At 68.4% G+C, this 20,543-nt stretch overlaps 2 protein-coding genes across 7 annotated transcripts; one reads left to right on the forward strand and one right to left on the reverse strand.

Annotated features, from left to right (window-relative positions):
• Positions 1-364: 364 nt before the first annotated feature.
• On the forward strand, positions 365-5,095 carry DCST2 (DC-STAMP domain containing 2). The gene is given in 16 exon segments (XM_090055950.1): positions 365-1,226; positions 1,319-1,374; positions 1,376-1,421; positions 1,501-1,613; positions 1,615-1,696; positions 1,795-1,860; positions 2,033-2,246; positions 2,445-2,602; positions 2,682-2,846; positions 2,946-3,113; positions 3,223-3,323; positions 3,407-3,537; positions 3,682-3,809; positions 3,901-3,994; positions 4,176-4,451; positions 4,742-5,095. Coding segments are annotated over 16 exon segments (2,670 nt in total). The 5' UTR covers positions 365-493; the 3' UTR covers positions 4,881-5,095.
• Positions 5,096-5,197: 102 nt separating this feature from the next.
• ZBTB7B (zinc finger and BTB domain containing 7B) lies at positions 5,198-20,403 on the reverse strand. 6 transcript variants are annotated; one of them, XM_090051911.1, is made up of 3 exons: positions 20,152-20,403; positions 7,513-8,543; positions 5,198-7,297 (listed from the first exon to the last, which is right to left on the reverse strand). In XM_090051911.1, the coding sequence occupies exons 1-3, from the start codon at positions 20,200-20,202 to the stop codon at positions 6,856-6,858; spliced, it is 1,524 nt and encodes a 507-aa protein (XP_089908037.1). In that variant the 5' UTR covers positions 20,203-20,403; the 3' UTR covers positions 5,198-6,855. The 6 variants fall into 6 exon arrangements, with proteins under 6 accessions (XP_089908037.1, XP_089908039.1, XP_089908040.1 ...); XM_090051913.1 differs by having other exon boundaries at positions 20,163-20,232; XM_090051914.1 differs by lacking the exon at positions 20,152-20,403 and adding an exon at positions 20,039-20,113.
• Positions 20,404-20,543: the final 140 nt, after the last annotated feature.

The following is a 20,543-nucleotide window of genomic DNA, read 5'->3' on the forward strand; positions in this document are numbered from 1 at the left end:
AGAGGAAGCGGGCACAGCAGGCAGGCAGCAAGCGGCACACGGCGCGCTTCAAGGCTGTGCACAGGGGGGTCAATGCCAGGGCCCCCACTTCAGGGCTGAGGTGGGGGGCTGGGGTCGGTGGGGAGGGCGTACTGACTTGTATTGGGTGGTTTCCGCCTTGGCCTTCCCGGTGCAGCCGGCGATGCCATTGGCGCTGCGTGGCCAGTGATGCTGTCTCCTGGCAACAGGCCGTGATGCCGCATGGGTGGAACCTGCCCCATTGTGATGTGGTGCAGGAGCAGCCCCACACCCGGTGCCCACTGCCCGTGCCAGCTCCCTCCACCCTGCCCCAGCCCCACGGGTGCCAGTGCCGAGCTGGTAGGAGCCAGTGGATGGTGCCAGCCTGGGGCTGGGGGAGCCAAGGCTGGGAGGCCTCTGGGACAGCTGCTGTGGGGCTTGGTCCCAGCTGCCTCCAATCTCTCCCAGCCCAGGCCTTGCCGCAGAGCAGAAACCGATGCCCCGACGCTGCCCTATGGGGCTGGTCTCCCGCCTCCGCAGGGCCCTGGTGCCCAGGGGGCGGGGGGCAGGCAGGCGCCGGTGGCCCAGGGACCCAGCGGAGGAGAGCCTGGTGCGCGGCGTGGTGCGCAGTATGGGTGGCTTTCTCTTGGGCATGGCCCTGGCCAGCCTGTACGGGGCCATGGTGCTGCTGGCGCAGAGCTACAGCATCTGGTACTGCCTGGCCTCTACCGTCAGCCTGGGCGCGGGACTGGGGCTGGGCATGGCCTTCTCCAGCAAGGTGCGGCTTACTGTGCTGCTGGGCCTACCCCATGTCTTCTCCAGTAAGCGCCACAACGCCCTGCACCCAGCCCCCGTCACACATGGGGTTGGCCTCATGCTGCAGAACTGCCCTGGCAAGCACGCGGGCCAGCCCCTGCCCCAGCCTGCAGTGAGTCCTGCATGGCTCTGGCACTGCACCCTGCACCCCCTGCTCCCATCCAGAGGACTCTGGGCTTGGCATGGGCCTGGGCCCACCCCTGCCTTTCACTCACCTGGCACCTCCCACCCATGCTCTGCAGAGGAGGCGAAGGGGCTGCTGCTGGTGCTGGCGATGGGCATGGCCATGCAGGGTCCCTGTGCCAACATTGTGCGCAACTTCACCCGTGCCAGCGAAGCTGTGTCATGCGGCGCCGAGCTCGCTCTCAACCAAACGGCTGAGATGCTACAGCGGGCACAGGAACCGCTGCTCAGTGAGTCCCGGGGGTCTGCATGGAACGGGGACCTGTGGGACCCCCCCGGCGTGCGACCAGCCCCCTACAGGGCACTCGTGCTGCCCTCCCAGGTGCGCTGAACAAGATCAAGGCCATCGCCCAGAAGGCCAAAGTGGTGGGAGACCGCTGTGCGCAAGTTCTTCCACTCTGTCATGGACTCGGTGCGGCACGTTGGTGAGTGGGGGCTGCCCCAGGCCCCATGCCTCTGGCCTGGCCTGGCTGGCCCCACCCTGACCCAATGGACTCCCTGCAGCCCGGATCCTGCGCAACGTGTGGCGCTGGCTGCTGGGCATGGGTGAGCTCTGCAACCAGGAGCTGGGCACGCCATACCGCCGCTGCCTGCGGGTCTTCGATGACGCCAAGGACCGGGTGTGAGCGCGCCATCCCCGCTCTCTACTTCCTCTGCTACATCGTCCTCGTCTTCAAGCCCCTCTGTGGCGTGGCCAACCGTGAGTGTGGGGTAGCTCGGGCGGGCACAGGGCAGGGGATGGCAGGACTGGTGCAGGTCGGGGGCACTAGACCCCTGACAGAGCCCCGCTGCCCACAGTGCTGCTCGTCTTCTGTATCATCCCCTGGTATATCCAGCCCTTCCTGCGCAAAAGAGTTGCTGCCCGTGAGTGCTGGGCCCTGCGGTGAGGGGGGGGACCCTGCCCTGGGGGTCTTCAAGTGTGGTGGAGGAGGGCACGCAGATACAACAGGGGCCCGGGGCAGGGGCAGGTGGTTCTCCCTGTGACCGCCCTCCCCTCCCCCGGGGTCACTCCATCCCTGGCCGCCTCCTGCCCCAGCTGTGCTGAAGGTGCTGAACCGGGTGCGTCAGGAGTTCGAGTTTAACATCTCGGCCGTGCACCAGTTTGACGTGAGCCTCAACGCCACCCGCAGCCTAGCCGAGGTGGCACGGGACCTCATGGAGGCTGTGAGCCAGCGACTGCAGCCGGCCCGCGAGCTGCTTGGCTTCTTTGCCCATGCCTCCGTCTGTGTCGGCCTCTACCTCTACCTGCAGTGAGTGGTGTCTGCCTGGTTCCTGGACACCCAGCCAGGGGAGAAACCAGGCATCCGGCTCCTGCCTCCCTACTCCAACCCTTCAGACCTAACTGCCCTTCTGGAGCTGGGAGAGGACCCAGGTGTCCACGCTCGTTGCCCGATCCCTCCACATCCCCGTGCCCCCTTGCTCAGGCTGCACGTCCCCCCTGCCTCCAGGGCTCTGTGGTACCGGCACCGGTACCTGCGCAACGACACCTTCGACAACATCTACATCACACAGCGCTTTGTGGTCATGGATATGCTGCGGGCGCAGCAGGGCCGCCCCACCATCCTGCCCCTGACAGCACGGGAGAGCACCAAGTATATCCGTCCTGGTGAGGCCGGGGTCACTGGCAGGTGCAGGGGGCACTGGCCATGGCTGTCTTACCCTCACTGTGGCCCTCCCTGGCACAGGCTCTCTGATCCTGTCTCGCCGGGAGCGCCGTGGCTACGGGCTGGCGCTGATTCGTGTCCTGCGCCACGTGCTCCTGGGCCTTAGCCTCATCCTGCTCGACTATGGCGTGTTCTGGCTGCTTGACCTGTTGCGGCACCAGCTGCAGGGCGAGGTCATCGCCAGGGGTAAGCTGGGGGGACTGGGTGGCCTGAGCTCAGCCAGACTCCGTTCCCCAGCCCCTTTCACCCTGCACCAACTGCGGCCCACCCATCCTGTCTTCGCAGCACCAGTGCTGGCCAGCATCGAGGTGAAGGGCTCGGGTTATGCCAGCGAGATCTACCGCAACCTGGTCTCAGCCTTTGACGTCCTGCAGCGTGGCAACATCAGCGTGCTGAGCCGCCGGTGCCGTCTGCGCCCCGCAGAGCCCAACTACCAGACCTACCGCTTCATCGGTGACTGCCGGGGCAGGGGCGGGAGCATGTAAAGGGGGGTCCCTGCCCCAGAGCGAGTGGGAGCAGTTCCTGCTGTGCCCACTGCCCGGTGTGACCCCCATGCCCACAGGGCTTCTGTATGGCGTGTGCTGCTTCACTGCTGTCTTCGGCAGCTACGTTGGACGTGTGCGCAGGGCCCTGTGTGCCTGGTACTACCCCTCCCGCGAACAGGTGCAACCCCTGCCCCCAGGCTGGGAATCCTCCCCCCAGCATTGGACCCCATGCCCCTTGCTGACCCCCTCCCCATGCCTCAGGAACGAACCTGCTTCCTCTACAACAACATCCTGACACGGCGCGAGGGGCTGGCACGGGCCCTGTGCCGGGCAGTCCGGCAGCGCGCGGCCGATGGGGGCCACACGCATCCACTCCTCATCCTCGCCTCCAGGTAGGGAGCCTCCAGCACCCCTGTGCCCCCAGCACGAGGCTGGGGCTTGGAGCAACCCTGCAGAGACCAGGGGCTCCTGGTCCCCCCAAGGGCAGAGGTGCAGTGCCCGAAGCACCCTCCCACCGAGCCCGTGCTGTTCCACAGACTGCGCCCGTGTGCCTGGCTGGTGCGGATGCTCGGCATCCACCAGCAGTACTGCCTAGGCTGTGGGTGCTCCACCCAGCCCGGCACCCAGCCCGACCTCATTGCCTGCATGACACCTGGCTGCAGAGGTAGGAGCCAGTGGGGAGGCCAGGGGGCCGTGCATAGCCTCAGCCTGGTATGGTGACACCCCAGCCCCAGCCTCACAACTGCCTTCCCCAGGAGTCTACTGCCAGGAGTGCCACCAGGCGCTGAACAACATCTGCTCCATCTGCATGGCGCCCCTTGGCTACCAGGGCGATGGCGATGAGGAGATGTGAGCTGATCCCCCCACCCCGGGGCTGGGACCCACCAGAGGGGGAAGTAGGACAGGGCACTGCCGGGGAGGGGGGATGTTACCCCCGGGGGCAAGGACCCTTGGGCAGTCCATGGGCCTTGAAGTCTGGGGATGGAGCTGGAGCCCATGGGCCTAACTGCAACCCTGCCCTTGCCCACAGCGACTCCAGCGATGAGGAGACTGTGAGGCTGTGGCTGGGGGCTGCGCGGGCACTACGAGGGCAGCAGCAGGAGCAGAGACACCGGCTGCGGCAGCTGCTGCGACACCGGATCCAGTGCTGGCTGCAGGGCCGCAGAGCTGGCCGGCGACTGCCCCGGGAGGTGGCCCAGTGGGCGCAGGCGCAGCTGGAGGAGGACAGGAGCGGGGGCAGTGAGGATGGATCCTCCAGCCCCGGGGCTGCGAAGGAGGGCAGCTTTAGTTCCAGCTCCGACTCCAGGTATGGGCAAGGCCCTGGCTGGGTCTAGCGGGGTGGGAGGTCCCAACTCCCAACCTGCACTGGATGAGCAGATTTGCAGACTGGGTAGCAATTGGCATCAGGGCACATGGCTGGGGATCAGCAGCCTGGCCCCAGTGGGCACTGAGGCCCTGGGCAGGGAGGTGGGGGAAAACTTGCACTGGGACCCCAGCAGGGTCCTGGGCCAGGAAGCAAAGGGGCTTGAGAGACCGTAGGGCTGGAGAAGCCCCTCCTGCCCCCACCCCTCATTCACCCTCCCCCCCCGCCCCCAGCCTGGACTTCAGCTACCAGGACCACTCCGAGGGCAGTGACGGGAGTGCAGGGTCCATGCCTAGCCCAGGCACCCCCAAGCACAGCGTGCCGGAGATGCCAGCCGCACTGAAGGAGGCCGCACCAGGACCTGACCCCTGAGGGATCCCTTGGCCCAGCCCAGCACCGCAGCCAAGGGCCAAGAGCTGCGCACCCAGACCTGATGCCCAGACTCCAGGCACCAGCCTGAACACCAGCCCCATGGTCTGCAGATGAAGTGGGGCCCGGATGAGACAATAAAACAGCCCTGGGGCCTGGCAGTGCCACACAGTGAATCTGTGTCCCATGAGGGGTTGCACAAGGATCCTATGCTTGCATGTCCCACTGCTCCCTGCACCCTCCATGGGCTTGTGGGGACAGGGGCCAGCTGGGGAGAGGGGCAGACGACAGACGGACACAGAGCCAGGGGCCACGGGGGTCCCTGCTTCTCCGTTTATTGTCAAGCAGCCTTCATTAAAAAAAACAAACGAACAGGTAAAGCAACCCAGAAGCGTGAGGGGGCAGCGGGGGGGTCTGGAAGGGTTGGTGCCCCCCCCACCCAGTGCCCCCAGTTTGGTATCTGTACAACAGAGGAGTTCAAGTAGCAGAGAGTTCAAGTTCACCATAAGGCACTTTGAAGCTGGGAAGGGCCCCACGCTGGTCACCCCCAGGACAAGTGCCGGGAGCCAGGGCAGGGATGACCAGAGAGAGGGAACGGGGAGTGGGGTGGGGGGGAATATATTACATCATCTCTTTAAATATAGATAAACTCTTAGTTGAGGCTAAACAGGCCACATCCATCCATCCCGCTGCCCCTGCCCTGATGGACGCATGTGCAAAGGGGCCAGTGGGAGCTGGGGCCGCCCTCCAAGGCAGACTCCCCAAATAGTGCAACCGGAGAAAGCAGCTGGGAGTGCAGGGCGAGCATGCTCGCCAGGGGCTGCTTGCTCCTGGGGGTAGGGGTAGGAGGTAGGACAGCAAGGGGCATCTCGCTTAAGGCACGGGGTGCTTGGCGGCTGCAGGTCCCATGGGGCCACGAGCACCCAGGGCAGGGAGCAGGTGGGGGCACAACCCTGCAACCCCAGGCAGCACCACAAGCTATTGACAATGAGGGGGTGAGACAGACAAGGACAGACAGGCAGGAGGGCATTGCACAGGGCAGTGGGGCCGTTTTGCCCCCCAACCCACCTGTGCGGCACAGACATGCACACAGTTTGAGGGGCAAGAGGGTCCCCCACTGGAGATAAGTGCACCCCCCACCACACCCCCAGCCCGGGGCCTCTCCGTCAGGTGGGGAGGAGTTGGGCCTGCCCCACCCAGGGGCCCAGCCCCAGGGGCCCGTGTGCATGCAGGGAAAGCCACCAGGAGCCACACTGAGGCTGGCGGGGGGGGGCAGGGCACGGGGCTGGGGTGCGCAGGGTTAATGAGTCCTGCCCACGGCAGGGAAGGGTGGCCCAGTGCAGACAGGTTCGGCACAGCCTGTGCCGCCCCAGGGCTGCAGCGCCCTGCTAGGGGGCGGGGCTGTGCCCCCCCAACGCAGCAGGGAGGGGACACAGATGGACAGCCGGATCCCCGTGCCAGAGGCCGCCCGGAGCTGGTGTTGCCCCCACCCTGCCGCGCCCCGGCTCCTGGCAGCTCACATAACACCCGGAGCCGCGGGGGGGCCTGGGCGGGGTGCGGCCCCCCCCAGCCTTTCATTGTGCAAATCCGCCAGGGGGAGTTTCCCCCTTTGCATAATTCAGAACAAACAGCGACGGGAAAAACAGGAACAGAAACTCGCGTCGTCAAGCCAGGCCGTTGGTGTGGGGAATGGCTTCCCGCCGCCTGCCCGGGAACCCAGGAGTCCTGGCACCCTGCCCCCTGTGGTCACCCACATCCAGAGGGGCAGGGGCAGGCCGCCCACTCCCCAGGTGCCTGGGGGCTTTATTGCTTCGTGCAGCCGTGTGGTCCAGTCCAGCACGCCAGGCCTCACCCTGCCAGCTCCAAGCCCTGCCTGGGGGCTGCGGCAGACAGGCCCAGGCCCCCGCCCCACTGCGTGGCCAGGCCCGCGAGGAGCCCGGTGCCATGGCGGCTCCCAAATGCCCCTGGCGCGGTGCGTTTATGCCATCTCCATGGGCACGGCGCCGTCTGGCTGGGGGCCCTCCTCGGCCTCAGCCTCGGCCTCCTCCTCGTCCTCGTCATCAGGGGGCGGGGGCGCCCGGCCGGGGTCCCAGAGGCGGGCGAGCGAGAGGCGCAGCCCCTCAAGGCGCCCATTGGAGAGGTCGAGGCCCTGGGGGCTGGCAGGTGGGGGGGGCGGGTCGTCGCGGCGGCGCCGGCGTGTCCGCACCTCTAGGCAGTTCTGCCCCTTGAGGTGGCGCTGCAGGTGGTCGTCCTTGGCGAAGGCCTTGTGGCACAGGTAGCACTCGTAGGGCCGCGCACCCGTGTGCAGGTGCAGGTGGTTCTTCAGGTCGTAGCTGTGCAGGAAGCGGGCGCTGCAGTGAGGGCATGAGTACGGCCGCTCGCCCGTGTGCTTGCGCATGTGGATCTTTAGCTTGTCGTTCCTGAGGGCAGAGGGGCCGTCATTGGGGGCTGGCACCCTCCACCCCCCGGCAGGCACCGAACCCCCCACCAGCACTGATCCCAGCAGGGCACAAGAGCAGGGCACGGGGTGGAGTGCGTGTCAAGCCCCTGCTGCAAACCCTGCCCCTGCCTCCCTCCACCCCCAAGGGAACTTCCTCGGGCTTGGCGATGGCGCGTGTGCCTGGGCTGGACTCACCGGGTGAAGCGGACTCCGCAGACCTCACAGGCGAAGGGCTTCTCGCCGGTGTGGGTGCGCATGTGCCGGGGCAGTTTGCCTGCGCCGTGGATGACCTTGTGGCAGACGGGGCACTCCTGCGGCATCTGCGAGCGGCGCTTGCGCACCAGCTTGTCAGGGCCGTCCAGGCCGGGAGCCAGCGCCTCATGGTGCAGCGAGCTCAGGTAGGCCATGAACTCGGGGTCCATGGGCTCCTCATCAGAGCCGGCCTCCTCTGGGGACAGCGGCGCCTGGTAGGGGAAAGGGAAGGCGGCCGGCGGTAGATCCTCCTCCTCCCCGGGCTCATAGGCAGCCAGGCCCTCGGGCAGGGGTGGGGGTGCAGGTGGGGGCGAGGGTGGCGGGGGTGCAGGTGGGGAGCTGCCGTAGCCCTCGGTGTCCAGCGCAGGCTCCTCAGCCCGGTGGTTGAGCCGCAAGCCCCGGGCCTGCAGGAACTTGCGTGTCTTCTTGCTGCGCCGGGCAGCGGGCCGAGGGGGCACAGGCTCAGCCACGTCCCCGTCGCCATCGGGCAGGGCCACGAAGGCCTCCAGGTAGCGGCGGGCACGCTCCCAGTCACCGGCGTCCGGTCCTGGAGCCTCCAGCCCACTGCCCTGTAGGATCTCCACGCAGGCGGCGATGACGCAGGGAATCTCCAGCAGCCGGGCGGCACGCAGCACCTCTCCCAGCGTGGCCCGGCTCAACGTCAGTGTGGCCGTGTAGGCAAACTCCAGCAGCGCACCCAGAGCCTCAGGCCCCACGAAGTCCAGCTCGCACACGTCCTGGCCTGGCCCCAGCCCTGGGCCCAGCCCCGGCCCCGCAAACAGCTTCTTGAAGTAGCGGCTGCAGGCAGCTAGCACAGCACGGTGTGTGCGGTACTCCAGGCCGTGGCTGCGTAGCGTCACATCGCACAGCACCCCCAGCTGCCGCTGCTCGTTCAGGCTGCAGAGCAGCTCACTGCTGTGCTCTGGGAACGGGATCCCAATGAGGTCGTCCTCAGGGCCCGCCATTGTTCTTACCTGCGAGGGGACATGGCATGTCAGCACTGGCTGGGACAGACCCGCTCCCTCTCCTGTGTGCAACCTGTCCTGCCCTGCCCTGGGCCGCTCACCCAGCGGGCCCTGGCACAGTGGGGTTGGCAAGGTGGAAGGGTGGAGAGCCCCCGCCCAGTGGGTCACTGCGCCCAAGGGGGCTGCCCTGTGCCCCCAGGGCCAGGGCAGGAGCTGCCTGTGGGGGGCCATGCTGGGGCGGGGAGGGCCACAAGGCAGAGGAGGGCGCAGCAGCAGGAAGTGCTGTGGCTGCACCGCTCGCGGCGCTGCGCAGCCCTAGACAACCTAAGGAAACCCCCCCCCTCCCCCGCGCAGCGCCGATGCCGGGGATGATAGGGGCCGGGGAAGGGGGCGCGCGCCCCGCGGCTGATTCCGAGAAGAGATAACCCAGTTCTCACGGCACCGTCCGGCCCCACAACGCCTGCCTGGGAGCTGGCGCAGGAGGGAGGATGGGGGCAGAGGGCCTGGTGGCTGGCGTGTGGGGAAGCCCCCCCCCCAGCCCCTCTCCCTGGCTCCAGGGCACTGGCCACCCCCTAAAGCCTCCCCGGCTCTCCAGTGAGGCCCCCGGCTGCCCCCTGCACTGGCACAGTGCCTGCCTGCCGCCCCCAGCACACCACCACAGCAAAGGGGGAAATCTCAGCACAGCGCCTTTGAAGCTGCACCCAGCAGGCGGCTTCCTGCACCACCACTCGCAGCCCCCATGCGGCAGCCCCCGCAACACAGCCGCACCGGCCCCATGGCCACAGACCAGCCCCTCCCGCTGGGGCCACGTAGGACCAGGCACCTGCTGGATTCGCGGGACGCTGGGTTGTAGGTCCCGCAAAACCCAGGAGATGCCTGCCATAGCCAGGAGCAGGCTGAGGCCTGGGCTGGGTACAGACAGGGCCTGGGGCCCAGCTGGCAACCAGAGCCGCGCGCACTGCCCTTGCTGGTGGGGTGGGAGCGGTGCCAGTGGCCGCCCCTCCCTGCCGCGTGGGCTGGGCCCAGCCCGGCCAGCCCAGGCCCCAGCTGGCCTAGCCCTGCGCAAACAGCCCGGCAGGTCCTACACGTCACCCTGGCAGGACAGGCTGTGCCCGACCCTGCACCTACGCCGGAGCCCCGGCCCGTCCTGCCCAGGCAGGTGCCGAAACACCTGGCCAGGGACGGCCCAACTCAGGGCAGGGTGCTTCCAACCTGGCTGAACTTGGGGCCTCTGGAGGGAGGGCTGCAAGGGGGGAGAAGCCATGCCAGGGACTCCCATGGCCCCACACCCCACAGCCACGTGGGCAGAAGCAGGGAACTCCCCCGCCGCATGGTGTAGCCCCTGTCCCACTGCCAGAGAAACAGGTCCAGAGCTAAGGGCTCAGCCCAGGACCTGGCTTGGACAGCCAGGGAGCAGGGGACACCAGCATGCACCCAGCTCCCCCTGGCCATGTTCCTGGGGTCCTGCCCTGCTCATTGGAGGATCCCAGCTGGCAACAGCCACACAGGGCAGTGGGACGTGCCCCCTATTCCCCAGGTGCCAGGCGGTCGGCAGCCCCTGGCAGGCCAGCCTGGCCCAGCCCCCCGTGCCGCACCCTGCGCTTGGGTGCCAGCCAGGGGGAGCGGCTGCCTTCGCAGGGCGTCACCGGCTGTGGCAGCAGCTACCCCTCCCCGCAGCCAAGCAGGCTCGACCGGCAGGGCAGGCACCGCTGGGAGCTGGCCTGGCCTGGCCGGCAGCTGTGCAGGGAAATGCTGGGCTCTCCAGCCGCCCCCGGGGGTTCAAGCCCTGGGGAAACCCTGCCCAGCACCCCTAGAGAAAACCCAGGCGTCCTGGCTCCCTGTGCCCCTCTAACCCTCCAAGCCCCACTCTCCCAGAACTGGGGAGGACCCAGGTGTCTGGGCTCCCAGTCCTGCACAGCAAGCGGGAAGTGTTGCACACCTGCGGGCAGGGGGGGTGCAGGCGTAGGACAAGCACGGGGCAGGCGAGGCCATGTGGTATCCGTGGGCACAGATGAGCCGGGCTCAGCCTTCACGCCCCTCAATCCAACGAGCCCTGACAGCCTCAGGAAGCTTATGGCGCATAACAGGGGATTAGCGGAAAGGCGATTTTACAGGCGGCTCAGCCCTGTGCCCCCACCCGCCCGACACCTGGCTCCAGAGCCATGCCCAGGGCCTGTCCCTGCCCCAAGACTGGGAGTGATTGGGTGGGAGTGAGGGGCACTGGTAGAGCAGAGCCAAGCTGCTCTGTACCCCTGCAAGTCGGGGTGCTGGGGACCTCCCTCCATGCGGCTGCCACAGTGGAGGGGAAGGGAAGGGTCCCACTTCCCACCCCCCAGGTGTGCGGCACTTCCCACTTGCTGTAAAGGGACTGTCTGCAGTGGCAGAAGCCCTGGCCCCCCGCACTCTGCCCCAATCCCCAGCCAGGCTTTGGCTCGCTGGAGCACCGGCTGCAGCCTGGAGCCTCTGGGGCCAGGGGAGGAGCCGGTGCCCAATGTACCACCACAGCATGGCTCCACCCCAGGAACCGAACAGGGGGTGCCCATTCTGGGTGGGGGAGAGATGGGGGCACAGGGGCCTAGGCAAGCAAAGACCCAGAGCAGAGCAGGGCGGCTGGGCCCGGGCCGGATGCCGGCGCCGAGGGGCAGGCCCAGCGGGGGCGAGCAGGGAGGGGGATTTTCCATCGCACCAAACCGCTCGCCCCCCCGCCCCCTCCCTGGCACATCCTCCCCACTGGAGCGAAGTCACATGGTGCACCATCGAGGCAGATGTAAGTGTGATAATGAAGTTGGGGGGGGGGGGCAGGTACGTGGGTGCACACAGCTGCTTGCGCCCCTTCCCCGAGCTGCCATGGCCTAGCGCCCACCCTTCCCGATGCCGCATGCCCCGGGTAGCGGGGGATGCGTGAGCCTGGGCCCACGCCCCAGCAGCACTGAGCATGGGGGAGCTGAGCTGGGCACAGGGCACTGGGTGCTTGGAGCTGCCGGGCCCCGATGGGCAAGGAGGCGCTGGGCTGGGGCCGGGTTCTGGAAGTCGCGTCAGCACCTGGCCGCTGACTTCACTCTTTCCAGCGTGGTGCGGCTGGCTCTGGCACCGGAAGGCCGGGTGGTGACGGGCTGCTCCCAAGTGCAGGGAGCCGAGGAAGCAGCAGTGCCGGCTCCCCACGCCCACGGCCCTTGTGCTGCGCCTGCCACAGGCTGGGGTGGGGGGGTGGGGGGGGTTATGAGGATTGCATCCCGTGTCCCAACAGGCCCACATCACTCCTGGTAACCATGCTGTGGGCCTGCCGGGAACAGTGCCACCCAGCCTGGGTCAGCCTGACCTCTGCGCACTGGGGAGGCCAGCCCTGCCCGTCGCTGCCTGCTGGGACGAGCTGCTGGCAGGGCCCTACCTACCAGGCCCTGGCAGCTCCCCAGGCACAAGAGGCCCTGAAATCACCTCTCTCCAGCTGCGCCAGCCCCTACACCCCATGTTCGCCTGAGACATCTAGGCTGCAGAACTTGCCCCCTTCCACCCCGCTCCCACCCACCTCTGGAGGTTGCTGCCCCCCAGGGCCGCAGCTGCACCCCCGGAGCCACGCAAGTCCCTCACCGTAGCCTGCACTAGCGAGAGGCCCCGGGATGGGACGTGCTGTCGAGGGACTTCACAGCCACAGCGGGAGGGATGAGTCAGCCGGAGGTGAGAGCAGCGCTAACCACTGGGCCCCCCTCACCTTGGCTCCCCAGGCCAGGGGGAACCCAGGAGTCCTGGCCCCAGCTCCCCTGCAATGTAGCTTGCTGGACTCCTGCTCCCAGGCCAGAGCCACAGAAGGGACCCAAGAGACCCAACCTCGCCACTTCCTGCTGCTCTCCATCTCCCCGATTTCCTGCTTGGTACACGGCCTAGTCCAGCTCACAGGGTGGGGGGGCACTCCCAGATGCTACCCCCCCGGGCACCCCCTGCCAGCACAAAGATGGTCAGAGACTCGCGTGGCCCCCGTGCAGCCCCTGTACCGCAGCTCCAACCTCCAGGCTCCCATCCAGGGCGGGAGGCCAGGCGGCCCCTGTCCTCAGTGTCCCCCACCCTGGGGCTGGCAGGGCTAGATTGGGGGGTAGGGGTACTGCAGCCCCATCCTGCACCAGGGCCTGGCAGCCCCAGGAGAGAGCAGGCGGGGGGTGGGGGTGTCCTGGCCCCAGCCCCGGACGTAGGGGTGGGGGGAGCCAGCCCCGCTCTGACAAACAACGAACACACAAGAAAGGAAATGGTTTCAAATGCCGAGGAAAGCAAAACCCACCTGCCCCACAGCAGGACGAGCTGGCCTGGGTGGGGAGCCAGCACCAAGGCCCCCATGCCAGCCAGTACTCGCACAGCCCCCACCAGGTCCTTTCCCCTGGGACCCCAAGCCAAAGGCAGCCCCATCCCAGCCGCACAGTTTGCGCCTGTCTCCTCCCTTGCCCAGGAACGTGCCCGGGGCACTGGGCACCCGTGCCCTACAGACAATGCCAGGCTCCCCACTGCTGGTCTGGCACATCAGGCCCAGCCCATACTGCACAGGCACAACAACCCCAGCATCAGGCGAGCACAGGCCCTACCCGGGCATCAGCACCTTTTGGCCCGCCCTGAGGCCTTGAGCCTGGTTTGTGCTTCAGCTCCCTGGGCCCTTCTTGGGGTCGGGGCGGGAAGCCAGTGGCTCTGTGGGCCCGGGAACAGTCCACGGCCCCTCGGGCTTCAGCATCGCCCCATCCTGCCGGCTTTGCCGGCCAGCTCCCACCTGCCCAAGCCCAGGGCCACCGGGCATGCATAAGGCCAGGCTGGAGGGCACAGGCGGGACCTGTGGATGCAAGGTGGGTCCCAGCCCTGCCATCCCCCAACTCCTGCCATCCCCAGCCCCCAGCTCCCTTTGTCCGAGGGCACCACCCACAACTTTGCCATCTGCTGGGACAGATCCACCAGCCCCGGGGCCGCGGCGGGCATCAGTGTTGTGTCCCCCCAGCCCCTCCGCGGCCCATCCTGAACTGGGACAGGCCCCCTGCCCCCCGCGCCCCTCACCGGGCTGCGCCGTCCCGCGTGGCTGCCGGCTGCCTGGCTCAGCGCGACTCGTTCCCGGGGCCGCGCGGGCGGAGGAAGGAGGGAAGCAGGTTTGTGTGCTTGGCCCCGCTCCCCGCTGCACCTCAGCTCGATCCCACCTCAAAGCGTTGACGCCCACACCCCGGGTCACGCACCTCCCAGCCCCGCTTCCCAGAACGCGTGCGCTTAACCCTTCGGCTGCCAGGCGCTGCGGCCGGAACTGCGCCGGGGGGTGGCCCGCCACCCCCTGAACCAGAGGAAATTCCCACTGTGCCACAGCCCAGCGTGAAGCCCCAGCCAACATGGGGAAGGCCCTGCCCCATGTGCCCCCCTGCAGCAACAGGGCCTGGAGGGGTGCTCACACCAGGTCCCCACCGGCAGGACATGGGTGCTACTCCAGGCCCAGGCTGCCTAGAGCAGGCAAAACCCAACAGCACCCACTGCCCTTTGGTGGACAGGGACATAAGACCCCCCACACCCCCTCGGCTTCTCCCCACCCATGGGGCTATGTTGCCCTGGCCAACCTGGTGCCTGCGCCATGCTGGGCCCTGTCTGGGGCTGGGTCCCTGTGAGGGCTGGGCTCTGCCAGCGTGCTCCAGCGTGGCCAGCTGCAGTCCCACACTTCCTGCCCACATGCACCCGTGCATGCAGGCCCATGGCCACTGTCTGTCCCTTGCCTGGGGACAGGCCAGCTCCAGCCCCAGAAAGAGCCACGAGCTCTGGGACTGGCCATGCCAGAGGCCTGGACACCACCCCCCTGCTCTGCCCAGGTCCTGCGGCTCCAGTGGGAATCTTGGCCTGTGCGGCCAGTCCAGGCCTGTCCCCCACCCTCGGCACATGGGACAGGTGCCCTGTGGGGGGGGTCAGGATAAGCTCCCTCAACCCCATGGGATCACACCTGCCACAGCCCAGCCCCCAATACCGACCTTCCCGCCCAGCTGTGCCAGCCCCAGGCATGGTTCTGGGTTCTCGCAATCCCCCCATAATTACACCCTGCGTGGCCCCAGCCAAACAGCTATTACCGGCCTCGCACCACCAATCCCACCTACCACGTGCTCTCCGCCTGTCCTGGCCACCCACACTGGCACAAGGGCAGCTCCAGGGAGCCAGCCAGCTTCCGTCACACCAGGGGCTGTCTGGGCAGAGTGGCACAGCTGGAAGCCACTGGCGCTGGAAGAGTTTGGGGACTCATCACAGAGCCAAGCACTGGATGCAACCCCCAAATCACCACACAGCCCCAGGCAAGGGGAGCCGAACCGTATGCCTGCCACGCTGCCCCAGCCGGACGTTTGCTGTCATGCGAGAGCTGACTGTGGCACAGGGCAGGAACAACCGTGCAGAGCTAGGGTGGTGGGCACACTGAGAACTGCCAACCACCCTGGGCAGGGTAGGACAGGCTGCAGCCTGAACCCTCCCGTAGATGGTTGCTGCGAAGCCTGGGCTGCCTACCAAACAACTGCACGCTGCCCACCCAGCACCTGCCAAGGCTGCCGAGCACAGGCGCAGGCACTGCTGTCAGCCCATCCACCCTTTGGGCACTCCCTGAGCCCCACAGCCTGGGCCACAGAGCCCCACGCTGCAGGGAGGCCGCAGCATTGCAGGGCCCAGCATAGGAGCAGCCTCTGGCTAGAGGCCTCCATCTGGACCCTCCTCCAAATCCTGGGGTCCCTGGAGCTACGGGTTCTCGGTGCCGTGGGGCCCAGCAAGGCCTTTCCAGTGGGTGCCCAGGATGGCACTTGGCCCCTGCTTGCCCCCACCCTACCCTGGGTGCAGCTGTGGCAGCAGCTGCATCACCCCCAGGACAGACAGTGCCGAGAGCCAGCCCAGTGCAGGAGTACCAGGCCCAACCAGCAACCAGAGATTGAGCTGCCAGCCCGGGGCAGCAGGGGCCAGCCCCAAGTGGATGGACCCAACACCCTGGGGGGCACCATGGTGAGGTGCCTGCCTGCCAGCCCTGCCCCATCTGCCCACCCGCCCTTTGCACCCCATAAAGCTGAGGAGCGGCGCCAGCAGGGCACGGCCCCCCAGACTGGCGCGCCAGGTGCTAAGGGCGGAAGATAAGGTGGGCGAGGCGGGCAGGGAGGGGCACGGGCACCAGGAGCTACACGCAGCCCTGAGTCACCGGGGTTGCTGATGGCCAGGCCCCGCGGGTGAGTCACTGCGTCCCCCCCACCTCGGCATGTTGCAACCTCCCCTGTGCAGCCCGAGCAAGCCCCAAGCAGCACCCAGGGGCACCTGGGCACAGGGCCAGTGGTGCCCACTGAGCCGCTGGGCCACACCCCACACTTCCTAGGGGCCCACATGGCAGGCCCTGCAGGAGGGGGAACCCAGGCATCCAGGGAGGCCGCACTATGGGGGCAGCTGGCGCCTGCCTGCCCGCCCATGCTAGGAACACAGTGGGCTCTGATGCTACTTGTTATGCGCCCCGGTGCTCACCACAACCCTCCTTATTCATCAAGCACTTGGGGGACCCCCAGCCTGAGATAACCCCCAGAGAGAGGGACCCACTGACCTGGGCTGTGGCCTCAGGGACACAGGGCATGAGCTGGTGCAACCTGGGGGGGGATACCCTCCCCCAGCTCCCCTAGCCTCTCAGCCACGAGGGGATTGCATGGGGCAGCTGGGCCCCTCCCTGCCCCCACGTGCCCTGGTGTGTGGGGCCACAGCCACAGGCTGGGCGGGCAGGGGCGGCAGAAGGAAGGAAGGGGTTGCTGAAACAGGGCCCAGGGGGAACAGGAAGGAAACACTCAACAGCAGAAACCAAAGCCAGAGGAGCTGGCGGGGAGCAACGGGCTTGTACCCATCACCGCCCCCACCCTGCTGGGCCCTGGGCCCTACAAGGGTATCCAGAGGTTGGAGTAGCCTGGCTTGAGGGCAAGGGTCACCCTCTAATCTCAGGGTGCAGGGCACACCTGGGGTTCAGGGGGTCTATCCAATGCCTGGCCCAGGGCCCTGAGGATTAAGTCAGCCCCAGGATCTGCCCCACAAGGTGGCAGGATCTGGCTCCATCCATGACACTGCCCTGCCCTGCCCTCTGCCCCCCCCCAGTGCCAGGCCGGGGCCCAGGAGTGCTCCCCGCGCCATCCTGTCCCACTTCCGTCCAGTGCCCACGGCACAGCAGCCTCCCCTCCCAGCCAAGAGCAAACAGTCATGGGAGCTGGCTGGAGGCTGGCCAGCCCCACGCCCCTGCTGTGGGAACAGGCAGGGCCTGCCCAGCCCCTGGGCAGTGCCCGCTCCCAGCCTGGCAGCAGGAGGGGGCCACACAGGCCTCAAATGCTGCAGCAAGCTGAGTCAGGTCTCAGCCCAGGAGCATGCAGTACCCAGGACCTATTGCTGCCCCCACAGTGCTGCTGGGACCAGACCCCAGGATGGCTTGGCCCTGCAGCGGGGCTTCAGGGAAGGGAATGCCCCTGCAGCATGGAGCCAGCCCAGTGCATGGTGCAGGACGGCCCCCGGCCCGTCTATGCGGGGAGGGCAGGGACAGGACAACAGGGCCCGGCTGGAGCAGGGCACAGGTGCGGTGGGTTCGCCTGACCTGAGGACAGTACCCGCCAGCTGCCCCCACACCCCCCCAAAATAGCCCAGCTCCCGCCCCCGGCCAGCTGCCCAGCACCGGCTCATCCTGCCTGGCGGGGGTGGCTCTAATCCGCACAGCCCGGGGGCTGAGGCCACCACCAAGCCCTGCCCCACCTGCCTAGAACATCCTCCTGCCCCCAAGCTGCCGAACAAACCTAGGCCCCCTTCCCTGGGACAGGGTAGCCCTGCAGAGTGGGGACAGGGGACACCCCATGGGGCCCTACACCAGGCTGCCCAGCGTTGGGGCACCCTCACCCCCATGAGACCAGCCCTAGGAGCACTACAGGCCCATCAGGCTGCCTGGGAGGGGCCAGGGGCTGCATCCCAACTTGGGCCTACTCACCACAGTGCCAGCTGCTGCCCATGGGGCCCGGAGCAGCAGGGACAGCCTGGCAGCACCGCGCGGCGTGCCCCAGCCACCCGCCGACGAGGCCAGCGCTCGCCTGACCTACTTCTCCTTCCGCATCACCTGCTTTCATTTTCCCTCCCGCCCACCCCGGGAGCTCCCTGGGGGCACCGACCGCTGCATGGGCAGGGCTGGGGGATGGACAGAGGCTGCAGTGTGGCACCTGTCACAGGTGCTGTTGGGCGCTGGTTTGGGGGGGGTGGATCAGGAGGGCGGTGTTAGGGGGTCACCACTCCCTCTGTCCCTGATTGGCACTGCCTGCCAACCACAGAGACAAGCTTGGCAGTTCTCAGCGGGGCACCTGCTGACCTGTGAAATGAGCCCCTGGCCAGACCAGGCTGAAGCATCTGCCAAGGGAGGGGGCACCATGGGAGGTGCCCAGTCCATGGGACCCCAGCCCCCCATGCCACCCCTGATCTGGCCCAGCCCCATGTGCTGGGGTTACTATGGCGGCCAGCGCAGGGGAGCACAGCCCTAGGGGGCTCGGCACAGAGGCTGTGCTGCCAGCCATGATTTCTCTGAGGTTTCATCATCCAGCCCCCGCCTGCCTGCCCCCCCGGAGCGGTTCCTGCTCAGCGCATCGGGCGGCAGCTGCAGCTCCAGCCAGCTCCCAGGGCTGCACGCCAGGCCAAGCCCGGCCCAGAGCACCCCCACCCTGCATAGGCACAGTGTCCCCAAGCCCCTTGCCCCCCAGGCCCAGCCCTGGGCAGGAGGCTGCCCCACCAGGGCTCTGAGCCATGCCCAGCTCCGTGCCCCCTTGCTCCAATCCAGACACCTGCAGGGTTTCCTGGGCACCTGCCCCCGCTCCCAGCAGGGCCTGAGGGCCGGGTGCCAGCGCCATGCTCCCCGGTCCACATCTGCCCCCCCAGCTCCCTCCCACACAGCCGGAACGATGCCTCCCAACCCTGCCCCACCCCCGCTCACATGGCACCGCCAGCCCAATCACGCTGCCGTGGCCACAGCCTCCGGGCCCAACCTGCACCCCCCCATCCCTGCAGCTTCCCCTTCTGCACAGCGCAGCCCAGCTTCTGCACCCGGGCGCACCCTCCCCCTGCCGTGCAGCTCTGCCCTGGGAGGGGGGATGGGGGCAGCCCAGCACCCCCTCCCCCAACACACACAGGCAGGCTCCGACAGGCCCGGATCCAGGCACTGATCCCTCCGCAGGCCAGGGCAAGAGAACGTTGCTTCACTTGGTGAGGGGGAAACTGAGGCAAGGACAGGACGAGGCCTCCCAAAAGCTGCTCAGTCAGCAGCACAGCTGGAAATACAGCCCAGGTGTCCTGGCTGCCAGCCCCCTGCCCCTATGCTCTAACCACTAGGCCCTGCTCCTCTGCCAGGACCAGGGATAGAACCCAGGGGTCTTGGCTGTCACCCCCCTCCTCCCCCCCGACTAGACCCTACTCCCCTCGCAGAACCCAGGTGTCCTGTGCATGAGCTGGGAAAGCACCACAGGCCCCAGGCGGGGGGCCAGGCTGGTCAGTGCGCCGGCCGGCTGGCATCAGCACAGCAAACAGCCCCCACCCCAGACAAACACTGCTGGGCGGGCAGGTGGGAACGGCTGCGGCAGGGCTGGGCGCAGGGCAGAGTCCAGCCGCTGCCAGACAAGGAGCATGCTGGTGGGGTGGGCGCAGCAGGAAGGACCCCTCAACAGGGGAGAAGACATCACCCTCCGCGCTCACCACACCAGGTCTCTTGCAGGCCCCACGCAACCCAAGCCACAACAGACACGCGGGGAGGCTCTGCACGCTGCCGCCCGGGGCCACGCGCCCCAGCCGGGACCAGGGGGCTCTGCTGCAAGTGACCCTCGGGCATGCGCCCAGCCAGTGCTGTGGCCCCCTCCCCACCAGTCCAGCCACCACGCAAGTGCCGTGGGCTGCAGCGTCAGGCTCAGGCCCTGCACTGGGTGACAGCACAACCCACTCGGTGGCTGTCACCTGTGGCAGTGGCTGGGCAGCCCCACATGGCACCGGCACTGGCACTTTGCTGCCCCTCTAGAGCTCTGGGGTAAGACCTGCAGCCCCCAGGCCCACGAAGCAGCTGGCGCAAGGAGGGAGCAGGCAGCTCCTGGGGGTCTCAGCCCCGCATCACACGCACTACCCAAGCCCCGCGGCCCCTTCCCCTCTCACCGCTGCACGCACAAGGAGTCCGGTGGCGCCACCAGCCCAGCCAGCGGGTAACACCCCCATGCCCGCCCGCCTGGCACCCTGCCCGCCCGCGCTTCCAGGGAGCCGGAGCGGCCTGGCAACGTGTCCACCTTGGCTGTCCCCGCCGGCGGGGCCGCTCCCGGGCGGGGGCTCACTCAGCCTTCGCACAGGCCCGGCCTGCGGGGGCTGCCCCGGGTCCCGGCCCCGCAGGGTGGCACGGGCAGCGGGCGGGTCACGCACCTGCGGGGCGCGGGGAGAACGGTGCGGTCCGCGCCCAGACCCGATGCGGGGCCGCCGCCTGCCGCCGGTCCGCGGGCACCGAGCGCGGGACTTACCGGCCGGCCCGCGCTGAGCCGAGCCGGGGCCGCCACGTCCGTGCCCCGCGCTCCACCTGCCGCCCCGCACCTGCGCCCGCCCCGCCCCGCCCCGCGCGCCGCCCCGCCCTCACCTGCCGCTCACCTCCGCCGCCGGCCGCCGGCCCCGCCTGCCCCGCCTCCATCCCGGGCCGCCTCCGCCGGGACCAGGAAGCGCCCTCCCCCGGCCCCGCTCATTGGCGGGGGGGCGGCCTCGCAGCCGCCCATTGGCGGGGGGGGCTGCCCTTCAGGCCCCCCCCGGACACTCCCCCCGGGGGGGGGCGCGGGGTGCACCGGCTGCGGGCGGGGCCGGGCTCCGGGACGGGCAGAGCTGAGTCAGGGGAAGCCCGGCCGTGCCCGGCCGGCGGCCACCGCCTGCCCCCTCGGCCCTGCCCCTCCCCGCGGCCCTGGAGCCGGCCCCGCCCCGGTCCGCTCCTGGCCCCGCGGCCGGGGCGGGGGCCGCGCCGCTGCCTCCCCCGCCCGGTCC

The sequence above is a fragment of the Crocodylus siamensis genome, chromosome 6 (genome assembly GCF_052110815.1).
Source record: "Crocodylus siamensis isolate JL-2025a chromosome 6, ASM5211081v1, whole genome shotgun sequence".
NCBI lineage: Eukaryota > Metazoa > Chordata > Crocodylia > Crocodylidae > Crocodylus > Crocodylus siamensis.